Source organism: Anolis sagrei, chromosome 4 (genome assembly GCF_037176765.1).
Source record: "Anolis sagrei isolate rAnoSag1 chromosome 4, rAnoSag1.mat, whole genome shotgun sequence".
NCBI lineage: Eukaryota > Metazoa > Chordata > Lepidosauria > Squamata > Dactyloidae > Anolis > Anolis sagrei.
In genome coordinates, this window is record NC_090024.1 from 36,091,723 (window position 1) to 36,107,655 (window position 15,933).

The 15,933-nt window shown below is 38.4% G+C and overlaps 1 protein-coding gene across 2 annotated transcripts in view; it reads right to left on the minus strand.

Annotated features, from left to right (window-relative positions):
• Positions 1 to 560: 560 nt before the first annotated feature.
• Positions 561 to 15,933, minus strand: part of LOC132774967 (Y+L amino acid transporter 2-like) — a 29,268-nt gene continuing 13,895 nt past the window's right edge. For both annotated transcript variants that reach the window (XM_067467367.1, XM_060775573.2), the window contains exons 3-10: positions 13,911 to 14,036; positions 12,362 to 12,506; positions 11,928 to 12,051; positions 10,524 to 10,627; positions 6,534 to 6,630; positions 5,382 to 5,531; positions 4,140 to 4,323; positions 561 to 2,631 (exon numbers count right to left, since the gene is read on the minus strand). In XM_067467367.1, the coding sequence (XP_067323468.1) occupies positions 2,540 to 2,631; positions 4,140 to 4,323; positions 5,382 to 5,531; positions 6,534 to 6,630; positions 10,524 to 10,627; positions 11,928 to 12,051; positions 12,362 to 12,506; positions 13,911 to 14,036 (1,022 nt within the window). In that variant the 3' untranslated portion in view covers positions 561 to 2,539. The remainder of the gene's footprint in view (positions 2,632 to 4,139; positions 4,324 to 5,381; positions 5,532 to 6,533; positions 6,631 to 10,523; positions 10,628 to 11,927; positions 12,052 to 12,361; positions 12,507 to 13,910; positions 14,037 to 15,933) is intronic.

Here is a 15,933-nt window from a genome sequence, read left to right on the forward strand (position 1 = left end):
TATTTTTGATTATAGCTCCGAGACACACATACAGTGGCCATGCTGGTTGAGAGACTCTGAGAATTGTAGCCCAAAAAGTAATTTTATCAAACTCCGGGAGATCTATATCTCAGTGAGTATTTTGTAGTGGTTTCATATCTGGACTTGGGATTTCATATTCTCTACCCTGCTGATTTTTTTCAGTCTCTGGTTGGGAGGTAATGGAAATTCAACATGCTTTAAATCACTTCACATTACATTTTAGGTTGTGGAGATCTCTTTAACCTTTTCAAATATCTAATCTAATTTATTAAATCAGCTACAATAGTTCCTTTCTGGTTTTGCAATGGAAGAATCAGGGCTACAAACAAGTCAAATATCTCAGGATGTTGTCAAATATAAAATATTGCATAAGCATGCATTCAGGAAACATTTAACAAAATATTTGTACAATAAGATTTTTTATAAATTCTATTTTAGCTATATATAATAACAACAGAGAGTGGGTGTAGTCCTTGTTCTTTTTATGCATTGGCTTTTGGTGGTTTTTAGGAAAACCTCTGACAAATGAAAAATCGATATATTTTAAAACCCATGTTTATTCAAAACATATGTATATTTAGCAGATCATCATTCTATACAGTAATACAGCATTTGTTTGCTTGTAATATAAAATACTGTGACTACAACAAAAAGAATCTTGATCGTTTTATGCTTTGTGTTCTTAATACAAATTCAGAAGAAAAAATGGGAGTAAAATGTCATGTATAGATATTTTTAATTGTTCCACAAACTCCTTTATCTTGGGTAAAACAGAATTACAGCTCTGCGTAAGAGAAATCTTAAACTTACCATGTTGAGTTTCAAGCTCTTTTTTGTAATATAAAACATTAAAAACCTTAAGGACAATATTACAATAGGCTCAAATGTATTGGGAGGGTGGGCACAATTCAAAAATACTTGGAAAAAAAAGTTCCAAAAAGCATACTTTGATTTTTCCACACATTGAATACTACAATGATGTGTATAGCCTTATGTAGCCTTCTGCTATTTCACAAGCCCTCAGGCTTGCTTGAGTTGTCATTTTGTATGAGGGACATCATTTTACTATGCTGTCATTGAGAACAGGACTTGAACATTCATGAATTTTGGTAATCTACATGGGATTTTAGAACCAAACCCCAGTGAATATGGAGAGCAGAGTGTTTATAATAGAAATCTGGTGTTGCTTCAGTGTCCCCTAGTGTCTTGCAGAAGGAGTTGCTATCAGCTCAACTTTCTACTCAATATGTGTCCAAAGGAGGGCGACTCAAATGATCAAGGGTTTGGAGAACAAACCCTATGAGGAACGACTTAAAGAGCTGAGCATGTTTAGCCTGCAGAAGAGAAGGCTGAGAGGAAACATGATGGCTGTGTATAAATATGTGAGGGGAAATCATAGGGAGGAGGGAGCAAGCTTGTTTTCTGCTGCCCTGGAGACTAGGCCAAAGGGCAATGGCTTCAAACTATAGGAAAGGAGATTCCACCTGAGCATGAGGAAGAACTTCCTAACTGTGAGAGCTGTTCAGCAGTGGAACTCTCTGCCCTGGGATGTGATGGAGGCTCCTCCTTAGGAGGCTTTTAAACAGAGGCTGGATGGCCATCTGTCGGGGGTGCTTTGAATGTGATCTTTCTGGTTCTTGGCAGCGGGTTGTACTGGATGGCCCAATTGTATGATTCTGCGATCCTCTTGGTAACATGTTGGTAAATTGAAAAGGAATAAGCAAAGCCTATCTAAAGATACTTTGCTTCCTGAAGTGAAGGATAGGACAGTGTTCCCTTGTACCGCTCAGTTGTAGGTCTGGCCATGCCAATAAGTTAAGGCAGTGGTGTACTGCGGCTGATTTTGATTAACCAAGTTTTCTTACATGTTTCCTTACTGTATAATTAGTATCTTTCCATTGATTCTATTACATATTGCCACAATACTGTATCCCATAGATTCAGAAGTAAAGATTACTGTTATCTAAATGAATAAAACGAATCTACCCCTATTTCTATGAAAAAAAATTGAAATCCTTGGCATGTTGACTCAGAAGTGAGTCCTATTGAGTTCAGTGGGGTTTGCTCTGAGATGACGGAGTGTAAAATTGTAGCCATAGCACCCTTGATTTAATATTTATACTATATGTTCATATACCTTGTAGGGTAGAAGGGATGTTTTTAGCTTCTCCTCTTGACATGATTTTACATTTCCCAGACATATGCTTCCAACAGATAATTCTGAGTTACCTTTATAATTAACCTAAAAAAGAAAACCCTTAGCACTTATCAAGTACTTGTTTTTGTATAATGCATTTAAACCCCTCCACAACTCCCGAAACAGTTTAATTACCAGAAACTGAATCAGTAAAAAGACTTCACAAACTGGTAATCAGACCAAAGAAAAGCTAATAATGTAGCACAGATTAAGAAACATCAAAATGATGCACAGTACAGTTGTGGAGTCCCTTGGCACAGTCCAAGAGCACAACAGAACATTTCCAGCCACATGGATGCTTCAAGTGTGGAAACTGCCAATCTACTTGGCTTTGGTTTCTGGCATCTCTGTTTCAAGGTCCAGCTCTGTCAGACAACAGTAGAATAGCATCTGAACAAACTTTGTGGTTGTGGCTACAAAATAAAAGACAGTAAGACAAAACTGATGACATTATAGGAGTGGTAAATATGTTGTAATTTATGGCAATATTTTCTACATTTCATTATAAACATGGTAATCTGGGTTGTTGTAGGTTTTTTGGGCTATATGGCCATGTCCTAGAAGCATTCTCTCCTGATGTTTTGCCTGCATCTATGGCAGGCATCCTCAGAGGTTGTGAGGTCAACCTACAGTGATTCCGGCTATGAAAGCCTTCAACAATACATTGAACATGATAATCCTTCTGTTGATTTGAATAGTTTTACTATTTATAGAGGGTTTATAGAGTTTTACTATTTATAGAGGGTTTTGAGCTACAACTCCCACAATCCCTAAACTAGCAGGGCTACAGGTCAAGTGAGTTGGGGAGCCTGGAACTTTTCTAGGTTCTACCTATTGCAAAGGATATTGGTAAAATCAGATGATGTAGTACTTTTTAATTTTTTTGTATTACAGGAACACAACAAGTTGCCTTGTACTTAATTACAGAAATAGTTGACCTGGGTTCGACCTACACTACCTTATAATCCAGTTGTAGAATGCAGATTAACTGTGTTAAACTGGATTATATGAGTCTACACTGCCATATAATGGCAGTGTAGATGGGGCCTTAGACTAGAATTATTAACTCTGGCAGCAGCTTTCCACACTTTCAGAAATATCCTTTCTTAGGGCTTGTCTACATGAATTTAAAAAATGTGAACTTGTCTCATATCCAGGCTGGTTGTCTACATGATGGAATGTCTACATGATGGCAACTTCTGGTGAGTATTTTGAGTATTCTGCTCTTTACCTGTTTTTTCTGCTTTAGGAAAATCTGAGAGAAACTCTGGAAATTGCAGGGATCTCTAGAGTGTTCTGGAGCTTTGAGCAGTTTGGGCAGTTGGATTGGGTCTGTTTCAGCCTAATCTACTGTCCAGATGGATACCACTGGTATCATTTTTTCATTGTGCTGATCAGTGCCAGGTGAAGGCATGGCTCATCCCCATCCTTTCACTGCTGCCCTCCTTCCTTGCTGACTATGCAGGTACCTCATTCTGAAATCAGCAAATGGAATAGCCATGGAGAGCCACCGCTCACCTGTCACATTGCTAGAGGAGAGTGTTTTCAGTGACAGGATGCAATCCTCAGATTCAGCAGGTACATGCTGATCCAGGGCAGTTCCTGAGCAGAATTAGATGCTGACTTATTACTACCTGGAGGTCTGCTGGCTTTCCCTAAAATCAGACAATAGTGGATGTATTCTAGGACAGAATAGAGGTCACCATACCATGTAAACTCCTAACAGTACATTGTTTAATTTTGGTGTATGCATATGGAAGTATTTTGAGACACTAATGAATTGAGAGGGGTGCTTTGAATGTGCTTTTCCTGCTTCTTGACAAGGCGTTGGACTGGATGGCCCACAAGGTCTCTTCCAACTCTATGATTCTATGAGAGGATAGGGCTTATACATATTTAAATAAATAACATTGTTTCTTACCAGAAAGCCACTGAAGAAATCGAGGTCTCCTTTCAGTTGGCAAATAGACTCCCAAAAAGTATGCAGGAATTCCAGAGAGTGCAATGCCAATTCCAATAATGGAATTGATTGTATCACTGTAGAGAGGAACAATGACTAGGAAAAGGCTGCATATGCAGTACACAATGGGGAAGAAAAGGCTGAGCTGAAAATTAAAAAGAAGAATGCTCTTTGAAGGAAATATTGTGAAAAATTACAGCATGGTATCACATACCAAACCTCATAACTTAATACGAATATTATTTCTTTGAAGTGACTTTACTTTCAGCAGACATAAGATTTCAGTGTCTCTTATTAATTCACTACAGTCTCATGTCACTGTGTGGCTGATAGCTATGATGGCTAAAATAGGACAAAATAGGCTCAAAATAGGCTTGATCACTAAATGTTGTAACTACTCATGTATGTGTATATGTGGAAGGGAAGGGGGTTGGCCCAAAATTGCATAAACCTTTATGATATAATTTATAATTATATGTTATGGTTATTATAGGTTAGGTTTTATATGAATGTGAGGCATTAAATTTTGCCATAAATATGTTGGAAACAGCTTTGAGTCCCCCCTCGGGTGAGAAAAGCAGTATACAAGTGAAGTAAGTAAGTAAATAAATAAATACCACCATACACCTCATAGGAAGACAAAAGACTAAACCTGGTGACATTTTTAAGGGCGTAGCATCTCAACACTTAAATGTCTGAACCATTCTGCATTTAAAATATTTAGACAATTAAGCAAATTAGAAATCAGCCCTCTTCTGTTTAGAGTACAAGAAATCTGTTTCCATTCTGTCCATTGTTAGTTGTTCACTCCTTATTTCTGCCAGACTGGGCAAGCCATGATCAAACTTCTCCCCAACATATTTAAATTCTGGGAAGGAAAACAAAAAAATCCATTCAGTTATGAGCTTGCTAGCAAATCACTGATGTATTCCCATCTGTGTCTGGTCAGAACAGTGATAGTTGAAGCAGAAATTCCAGAGCAAAGATTAATATGCATGTGGCTGTGGTTCAGAGCATTTATAGAGCATGACCCCATCCTCTTTATCCAAGTCCTAAACTGATTTGCTGGCATAAGCTGGATATCAGAAACAACTTCGGCCACTTTAGGATCTTTTAACCAAAGAAAATGTAACTGTACAATCTTAATAGCAAGACTACAAGTACATGTTAATTTTAAAGCATCAGTTCTACTTTTCTACTTACTTTGATAGGCCTTGGCCTGTTGGGGTGGGTGTACCTTAAATATATTAATCCTGCAATGGATAACCCAACAAAGAACCAATAGCTGAAACAATAGTAATTGATCAAGAGAAAGATGTCTTCCACAAGGAGATAAACCAGAGTCATTAAACCCTAAAGAGATATAAAACAGAATGTAAAGGTGAGAATAATGGACTGTAAGTCAAGGGTTGGCAACTGTGACTCTCCAAATATTTTTGGTCTACAACTCTCATTAGGGGCCATGGTGGTGCATCGAGCTAAACTGCTAAGCTGAAGAACTTGCTGACCAGAAGGTTGGCAGTTCAAATCCGTGGGATGGGGTGAGCTCCTGCTATTAGCCCCAACTTCTGCCAACCTAGCAGTTAGAAAACATGCAAATGTAAGTAGATCAATAGGTACCACTTTAGTGGGAAGGTAATGGTGCTCCATGCAGTCATGCCGGTTACATGACCTTGGAGGTGTCTACGGATAATGCCAGCTGTTAGGCTTAGAAATGGAGATGAGCACCACCCCCCAGAGTCGGACTCAACTAGACTTAATGTCATGGGGAAACCTTTACCTTTACCTTACAACTCACATTAACTCTATTCAGTTTAGTGAATATTATAGGAGCTGCAGTCCAATAACATCTAGACCAGTGGTTCTCAACCTGTGGGTCCCCAGGTGTTTTGGACTACAACTCCAGAAATCACAGCCAGTTTACCAGCTGTTAGAAGTCAAAGGCTAAAACATCTGAGGACCCACAAGTTGGGAACACTGATCTAGACCAATACAAAGTTGTCCACACTAATCGAAGCAGATATTCTACATCAGATATGAGAAACTTTTAGTTCTCTTGGCTATCTCTTATGATCCCTTACCATTAGGATATACTTTTTATGATGGAGCATATGTGAACCTCAGCAGGTGGTACTTTCTAAATTCCATATTCGGTTTGGTCAACGATGACAGATGATGACAGCTGTAATCCCACATCTGGAGGACTACAAGTTGGCCAGTCTTGCTAGACCCACTTATCTGGGAGTAAACTCAATGTGCCTATTTCCAAGCATGTACTCATGATATTGTACTGTAAATCACATATACAAATAGATAAATAAATAAATAAATGTTTGGCTTGTAATTCTTACTTACATTAAAAAGAAGAGCAGGAACAGGTGTGAAACATTTTACATGAATCAAACTCAGGCTGTCATGGAGGTGTCCTTCTCTGGCCCCAACGTAAAAAAGCCTGTCATAAGGTGAAGAAAGTCTATCAGCACACAATCCTACTAAATGAAATTCCAGAGACTACATTAATACATGTACATAAAAAGGATACAGAACATAACATCTAACTCACTAACATATTTGTTTACTTGACACTGGGAAAATATATCCTTTTTATGGATATTTACTATTTTATGGATATTTACTATTACTATTTAAATCCGAAGACTTGGTTGTTCTAATATTCCCATATGGACAAGCCAGCTTTTGAGCTGTAAGATTATTGTTTCCTTTTATATATCAACATGCCTGTACAAAAGTATTCTATAAATTCCCATTTGAACAGCAAAAACATTTAAAAAATCTTAAGATTTAAACACCCAAGGAAATGAAGATAACTTCAACCAAGATTGTAAATACTATAATGTTTAGATGCCAGGCAAGCCTCTTTGTACAAGGTTTTCAACTATTGTGTCACCACCAAAACACCTTCACTAGTATTATCCATCATTGTCACACCATTTACTTGGGTATCTGTATCTTGATATTATATTAAAGATTTGGTAGACAAGATAACCTTTAAGGTAGCCTGCCCCCAACTGATTTTGGGCTTTAAAGGTTAATACCAATGTTTTCAATTTGACCCAAAAATGAACATACAGTTAGTATACATAGAGTAGATCTAGGATAATATGCTACTAATGTTATTTATGAATATGTTCAGAGCAGTTACTGTCTTCAAAGACAGTTGCCCTTCCGTAACCTTGTTCTAAAAACAAGCTGGTATATGATCTGATTGTACCAATGTTCCATGAATAAAATGGAGAAATGAGGTTAAAACCCTCATGGGTTTCTATAGAAACTTCAGTGGAGAGGCATTACAATGATGTGAAGTAGCTAGGACAGAGCTTTCCAAACGATGTGTTGCAACACATTAGTGCATTGGCTGCAGTGAGTACGTGTATCATATAAATGTAACAAGAAACTTTGGAGTCTATGTGAAATCATATATTTAAAAAAAATACAAATTAAAAGTTTTCATGAGATATGCTGTATCCCCATACATTTCATTTTGTATGTATGTGTCCATATCTCTTATAAGAGATTAGTTTAACCTTAGTTTGCTAGTAAACCCGAATTACTATGACACAAAAGGATGCATGTCGAAAAAGTGTGTCACTAACATGAAATGTTTGAAAAGCTCTGAATTATGGAGAACATTTCCTTTCATCCCATAAGTTATTAGAAGCAGCAGAACAAACCATCACTATATTTCTCCTGCCCCTCCTGGTTCATGAAGTCTTTGGGAAACAATTAAAAGCTTGTGTGATTAGTTCTCATAATGGACAACACTGTCAAAAATTGAAGCAAATCAGGATAAGCAATGTGGTTCTCCAGATGCTGTCAGATTTCAGATCCCATTAGCCCTACTCAACATAGCCAATGATGAAGGATGGTGGGAGCTGTGTCCTAACAATATTTGGAGGAGCACTCATTAACATTAATAGGTTACTATACTCTCCCAGCCTTGTTGTAAGTGTATGTTTGACTATAAAAGACTTTAGCTTTGTTGTTGTTTATTCATTCAGTCACTTCCAATTCTTCATGACCTCTTGGATCAACCCACGCCAGAGCTCCCTGTTGGCCGTTGTCACCCTCAGCTCCTTTAAGGTCAAGCCAGTCACTTCAAGGATACCATCCATCCATCTTGCCTTTGGTCAGCTCCTCTTCCTTTCCCCCCAGCATCATTATCTTCTCCAAGCTTTCCTGTCTTCTCATTATGTGGTCAAAGCACTTCATCTTTGCCTCTAATATCCTTCCATCCAATGAGCAGTCAGGCTTTATTTCCTGGAGTATGGACTGGTTTGATCTTCTTGCGGTCCAAGGCACTCTCAGAATTTTCCTCCAGCATCACTGTTCAAAAGTGTCTATCTTCCTTCGCTCAGCCTTATAGTCCAGCTCTCACATCCATAGGTGACTATGAGGAATATTGCTTTTACTATGCGGATCTTGGTTGCCAGTGTGATGTCTCTACTCTTCACTATTTTATTGAGATTGGTCATTGCTCTCCTCCAAAGAAGTAAACATCTTCTGATTTCCTGGCTGCACTCTGTTTTTCCCCTCTATTTGCCAATTATCAGTCTGGTTGCTATAATCTTGGTTTTTTGATATTTAACTGCAATCCAGCTTTTGCACTTTCTTATTTCATCTTGGTTATAAGGCTCCTCAGCTTCTCCTTACTTTCAGCCATCAAAATGGTATCATCTGCATATCTAAAGTTGTTAATGTTTCTTCCAGCAATTTTAACTCCAGGCTTGGATTCATCAAGCCCCCCACATTGCGTGATGTGTTCTGTATGCAAGTTGAATAAGTTGGGTATACTCTCCTGTCGTACCACTTTCCCAATCTTGAACCAGTCTGTTGTTCTGCGTTCTCTTCTTACCATAGCTACTTGATTGTTATACAGATTCCTCAGGAGATAGACAAGGTGACTTGCCACAATTTATTATGATCCACACAGTCAGAGGCTAAAGAATAGTCAATAAAACAGAAATAGATGTTTTTTTCTGAAACTCCCTGCATTCTTCCATTATCCTAAGGATAAGCTAGAGATGAGTTTTTAAATGGACCACAAGGTGGCAGTGTGCTTTTAAGAACATTCCATCACACCTTGATTCACCAAGCTGATCTGCTGCTGTTCAGGCCAAAATGTATTGCATTTATTTGAAGCATTTAGTGCTGCCTTTCATGGTGAAACTTGCTGACTGACTATCTTGCTATCTAACTGGCTTAACAATGCTGCTTTGTCTTCTACACCAGTTACTTAGATAATATATTAAAACAACTATGCAAAAGGATCTTTTAGCACCTTAAGGAGACTAACAGAAAGAACAAAGTTGGTATCCTAAGCTTCTGTAAACAAAGTCTACTGGGTTCAGAAGCAGACTGGAGTATGAAAACTACTACCAATTTCATTCACTCAGTCTCTAAATGTGGATATTGCCAAACCTATTGAAATGAAGGACTTGTTAGAATTATAGAATTAAATAAGATCACAAAGGCATCCGGTTTGATCCCCCTCCCTCCATGAATAGAATACAAAGCACTCCTGTCAGATGGCCATCCAATCTCGGTTTAAAACCTCCAGCAACTTCACCACATTCCAGCCCAGCATATTCCACAATTGAACAACTCCTATCATCAGTAAATTATTTCATAAGTTTAGGTGGAATCTGTTATTGAAGTTTGAATCCATTGCACCAGGCCTTATGGCACATCTACACTGTTGTATTAATGCTGTTTGATGCCACTTTAACTGCTATGTCTTAATGCCATGGAATCCTGGGTGTTGTAGTTTAGTGAGGCACCAATTTTCTTGGGCAGAGAATTCTAAAGATCGTATAAAACTACAACTCCTATGATTCCATGGTATTGAATCTTGGAAAATAAAGTAATGTTGAACTGCATTAGTTCTACAGTGTAGATGCACCCACAGTCGCTCCCAGACATCTTCCCTGGGAGTAGCAGAAAACAAGCTTGTCCCGCCCCTTCCACAATGTGACATCCTTTCAGATATTGAAACACGGGTATCATGTTTCCTCTCAGCCCTTTTTCCCTCCAAGATAACCATGCCCCAAGCTGTTCCTAAATGGGCTTGGCTTTCAGACCTTTGATCATTTGGTCAACCTATCCTGTACACATTCCAGCGTGTCAATGTTCTTGGGACATCTGGCCACAAAATTCCAGAGTTGTGCTGAAGGCACAGAAAGGTCATGTTTTGTTGGACATGGATAAATGAAATTGCAGATAACAATCCCAGGATAGGATCAGGAATGGCAGTACTATCCATTATTCATTGAAATCACATACTAAAAAACTGATATCATCTGTATAGCATCAGTAGCTGTCTCATACCTGGAAGCTGCAATTATTGATGAGTTTAATCCTCCATAACAAGACATGGCCACTGCAATTGGGATGATCCACTTTGCATAGCTAAGGGTTTCATTTCCAAAAGTCTACAGTTGAGTTTGGGAGAGAGAGAGAGGGAGGGAGGGAGAGATATTTGTTCAACTAGTTTCAGTGTTAGCCAGCTGTCATAGAGATTTACATCTTAAACCACAAAATCAGGTCACACTATTGTTGACCACTGTGATTGCCATCATCGGGGGTTGGGGGATGGGTGGGTGGGACACATTTTAAACACCAACATGCTGATATTTTTATTTTCCATTGCATTTAGCTAAATGGCCAATGAATGGGTAAGTAAGAAGCAAGAGAAAGTGAAATCAATATCTATAAAAAATTCATTGTGATTCAAAAGTGGGATTAAATCCAAACTAGGAATCATGTCGAGTGCCAAATGTTGCCGGATTACCATTTCCATAAACCCTAGCCAGCATAAACAGTGAAAGGAATATGCTGGGAGATGAAATCAACAATACCTGAAAAACTGTATGATTTCTACCCCCTCCCCCATTTAATTACTGAAGTGGGAGAGTTTGATAGACAGCAAAAGGGACCATTATGTGCTTTGTACATTTGTACAGGAAGCCCTGACCCTTGAGTGCTCTAACTGGAGGTCAGCTGTGACCACCACTGCTGTGGAATTCGATGAGCACAAATGGAGGACGAAAGGGAGAAACATGTCAAGAGGAAGGCATGTTAAGCCAACCCCGACCAGGACTGCCTTCTACCTGGAAACCAATGTCCTCACTGTGGAAGAATATGTGGATCAAGAAAAGGCCTCCACAGTCACCTACGAACCCACCACCAAGACCCTACACTCAGAAGGCCACCATACTCGGACAACGAGGGATTGCCTAAGTAAGTAAGTAAGTAAGTAAGTACATTTAGTTGAGGAATTCATGGTCCTCTAAGTGTTGAAAGACTTCTACTTCAATGGTCCCTCAACAATAAACAATATGGCTATGGCTTATAGGAACTGAAGTGCCACAATATCCGGAGGACCAGCCTGGCTTAGTGCTATGGCAGAAGGATTGTTGTTTTACTAGGCAATTTGTTTCATTTGTTATTGGCTTAGGACTCTGGCTTGTTCAAACCCCGGTTTGGCACTGCACCCAAATCTGCAATAATTGCTTCTTCCTGGTACCCTTTCCTAGCAGTCTTCCATAAAATAGGAAATGATAAAATAGGTGGGAGAGGATTAGACCAGAAATTGATTTATTTAACCATCTATGGGAGAATTGTGTCTACAGACCACAGTTAACATAAACCGTGATATAAACATGCATGATGTATAAATGTAGACATAGTGTTCCACTCGATGCCACTAACTGTTCAGGAGTTGCAACATACCACAGCCACAGCATCACTTGCTAGCAGAGCAGGCATGTCTAGCACGACATAGTAGGCCACATTAGTTAGTAGGTAAATGATTGTCACTATAGGCATGGAAATTGCGATGGAAAGTGGCAGGTTCCTGTAAATTGGAAATTTTAAAAAAATATAACACGTTATTTGCAAAAGACTGAAGGACAATAATATAGTCACTTGTGCATACATTTTTCCATATGCAAATATTGTTGAAAAGGTCTACAGATGTCCCCATAAACTGTAAGCAAGCATTTAATGCAAGAATGGTTCTTTGAGACCCCCTTTTACACTGCCATATAACATCCAAATTATCTGCTTTGAACTGGATTATATGGCAGTGTAGACTCAAAACAATTATCTGATTTGATAATCTGGATTATATGGCAGTGTAGAAGGAGCCTGATACATGCATATACCTTTCTGGGTTTTTCATTTCTTCTGTGACAAAATTCAACGTATCCCATCCAGAGTAGGAAAACAGCGCTGAATACAGAGCAAGTGCAATTAATCCTGCATCAGCAGTTGAACCTTCAAATGGTTCCTTGAGATTATCTGTTTCTCCTGTGAAAACAGTGAAAATCTGCGGTCATTTACATCTGTACATATGCTCAGTTTGTAGCTTACATAAAATAGGTGTGGTTGGGTATTTCATTTTCAGAAAAGAATGGATAAAAATCATTTTTATATTGTAGAATCCTAAAAGGCACCACAGGGGCCATCTAGTCAAATCCTCTGTGATAGAGGAATAGAGAACTGCAGATTGCTGTTCTTACATGTTTCACAGTTCTGGAAAATTATCAATTTGTAGTCATTTTCTAATATCAAAAAAAAAAAAAAAGAAAAAGAAAAAGAAAGGAAAGTCACAGAAGATCATAGGTCAGCTTCTGTGGCCAGATATCCTTAAAGTTAACCTACTATCTTTTCTGAATCTCCTATTGTTGAAGTTGCAAAGTTCATACAAGTAAACCATCCTCACCAGTTATTAACAATACAAGTGGTCCAATATGAACTCTCATCATGTAAAATACATATGCAGCTAAGCTAGAATGGATGTAGATTATCAAGGATCACATGGAGCTCCCCTTGGCACAGTGGGTTAAATCCTTGTGCTTGCAGGACTGAAAACCAACAGGTCAGAGGTTTGAATCTGGGGAGAGTGTGGATGAGTTCCCTCTGTCAGCTCCAACTCCCCATGCAGGTACATGAGAGAAGCTTCCCACAAGGATGATAAAGCATCAAAACATCAGGGAATCCCCTGGGTAACATTCTTGCAGATGGCCAATTCTCTCATACCAGAAGCAACTTGGGGTGAGAAAAGTGGTATATAAATGTTGTAAATAATAAATAATAACTTGCAGTTTCTCAAGTCACGCTGGACACGGAAAAAAAAACAACCCAGGATCATTACTGATCACTAATCCAGATCATTAAAATCATTAGTTGATCATTATTAGCCATTCACCTTGTTAAAGGGCTTTTGGGAAAGGTGTCTTAGGGAAAATCAATGGCTAAATGTTTTTTTCTGTAGAATAATGTGTTCCTCAGCAGAATCATTTAGGAAACAGCGTTTTTATAGAATGAAGCCATGGCTAATTCACATTATCATATTAGTTACTATGTATTTGTACTTTATGTGATTGTCCAAGGGGTCCATTCACAAGATCATCATCTCTTGGATAACCATATGATGGGAATAGGCAAAATAATAATAATAATAATAATAATAATAATAATAATAATCTTTACTTATACCCCGCCACCATCTCCCCCAATGTGCAAAACATATATCAATGGTAGAATGCCCACACTATGGTTGATGTAATAACTTCCCACATGGTCACAGCCTCAAGGATGGTTTATGTGGAGGACTAGAGAAATCATCCAAACGTTTTGGTTTTAGCTATCCTATAACTATCAAAGCTATTCAGTTTTGTAAGTATTTACCCATAGGAAATGTGCTCTTACCTTTGCTAATCTTATACAGACCCACAGCTATTATCATAATAAGGGCCATAACTTTAGCATATGTGAAAAGATCTTGTACTCTGGTGCCCCACTTCACATTGACACAGTTAATAAATGTCAGGGAGCCTAATAAGAAAACAGAATACAAATAAGATAAACGTGGTTAACTTGATAACTTTACATTAGCAGTTTCTGTGTCGTTGTTATGTGAAATCAATGGAATATAACAAGGATGCAAAGCCACAGCAGGAGAAGGAAGCAAAGTTATCCAAATGCATACCAAAAATGAGTGTGTAAGAAAGGCCAAGTAATGGATGGCTGTTTCAAGTATGATGTGTTACCGATAGGTGAGAATTAGGAACAAAGAGCTATGGAAACAACGTTATTCAATATAGAAATAACTGATTTTTAAATTATCTGCTTATGGGTAGTATTGCAGTTTCTAAGCATATCTGAACAGACTAACGAAGGGAAGAATGTATTGTCGAAGGCTTTCATGGGCGGAAACACTGGGTTGCTGTAAGTTTTCCAGGCTGTATGGCCATGTTCCAGAAGCATTTTCTTCTGACATTTTGCCCACATCTATGGCAGGCATCCTCAGAGGCTGTGAGGTCTGTTAGAAACTAGGCAAGTGAGGTTTATATATCTGGAATGTCCAGGGTGGGAGAAAGAACTCTTGTCTGCTTGAGGCAGGTGTGAATGTTGCAATTGGCCAGCTTGATTGGCATTTAATGATCTTGCAGCTTCAAAACCTGACTGGTTGCTGCCTGGGGGTCCTTTGTTGGGAGGTGTTGGCTGGCCCAGATTGATTCTTGTCTTGAATTTTCCTGTTTTTTTTTTGTTTTGTTTTTTAGTGTTGCTCTTTATTTAATTTATTTCTTGGCCTAAAATTGGTTTTCCTGACGCTCGGGAAACCAAACCAGAAAGAAACAAAGAGAGGCAAGAATTTTCCTGTTTTAATCCAGTTTTCATACATCCCAAAACACCTTCAGAATTTTTTTGTAGGCAGAATATACATGGAGTATTTTTTTTACACAAAACTGGTGTGTATATTTAAAATCATTTTAGAATAAAAATATTGTTTTCTATGTTAAAAAATCATGAAAAACTCTAGAAATGTTTTTGTTCAAAATTTGGGGGTGAGTGCACAAAAACCATAATTTTTGCTCAAAAACATTTTTGTCACAAATCTTGACATGTACAGAATAGTTTCCTCAAAGATGTTGAATGTGTAATTAACACCTCAAATCTGAACAAAAGTATAGATACTTTCAATGAAAAAGGCCTCTAGATGATAGTTGCCAATCGAGTTCCGGCTGGTTGAAGTAAACTTTGTCCAGAAGAGCTAAGCATATGGGGTGTAGCAGAAGGTGATCCTGCAGATAATCTGGACCAAAACCATGCAGGACTTCAAGGGCAATGACAAGCACTTTGCACTGCCCAATGGAGTGATTTTAGTATACTGTAGGTGTAATATGCTCAATTCTAGGTTATTTTCAAAACCAATCCAGTTGCCAATTTGGACTAATTAGAATTTCTGTACTTAGTACAGAGATACTCCAATGTACAATGCATTACAGAAGTCCAAGCTTGAGGCTACCAGAGTGTACTACTATCTTTAGATCTTCCAGTTCTAGGGGTATCAGGGACTGCCACCTTACCAGCCTCTTTCACTGCTGATTCTGCCAGACTTATAGTATTGGCAGAAAGAACAGCCATTTACTGCTGAGCAACCTTGTACTATGCACCATGGATTTAATTCAGTTGTTCCCAACTTTTTTTTAACCAAGGACCACATTGACCAAGGACCATTCTCCAACATTAGTACCAAAAGGGTTATGAATCGGTTTTTGGTCAACTTTAGATTTGGTTTGGTTATTTTGGGTGCTGATTTAGAAAATTGCATCGGATAGACCACATCAGCTCTAGTTTCTGATACAGAACATATGCCATCCAGTAGTCGCCATCTGTGTGCCCACAGAAAACTATATTTAATAATCTGGAGCTGATATGGTCTATCCAA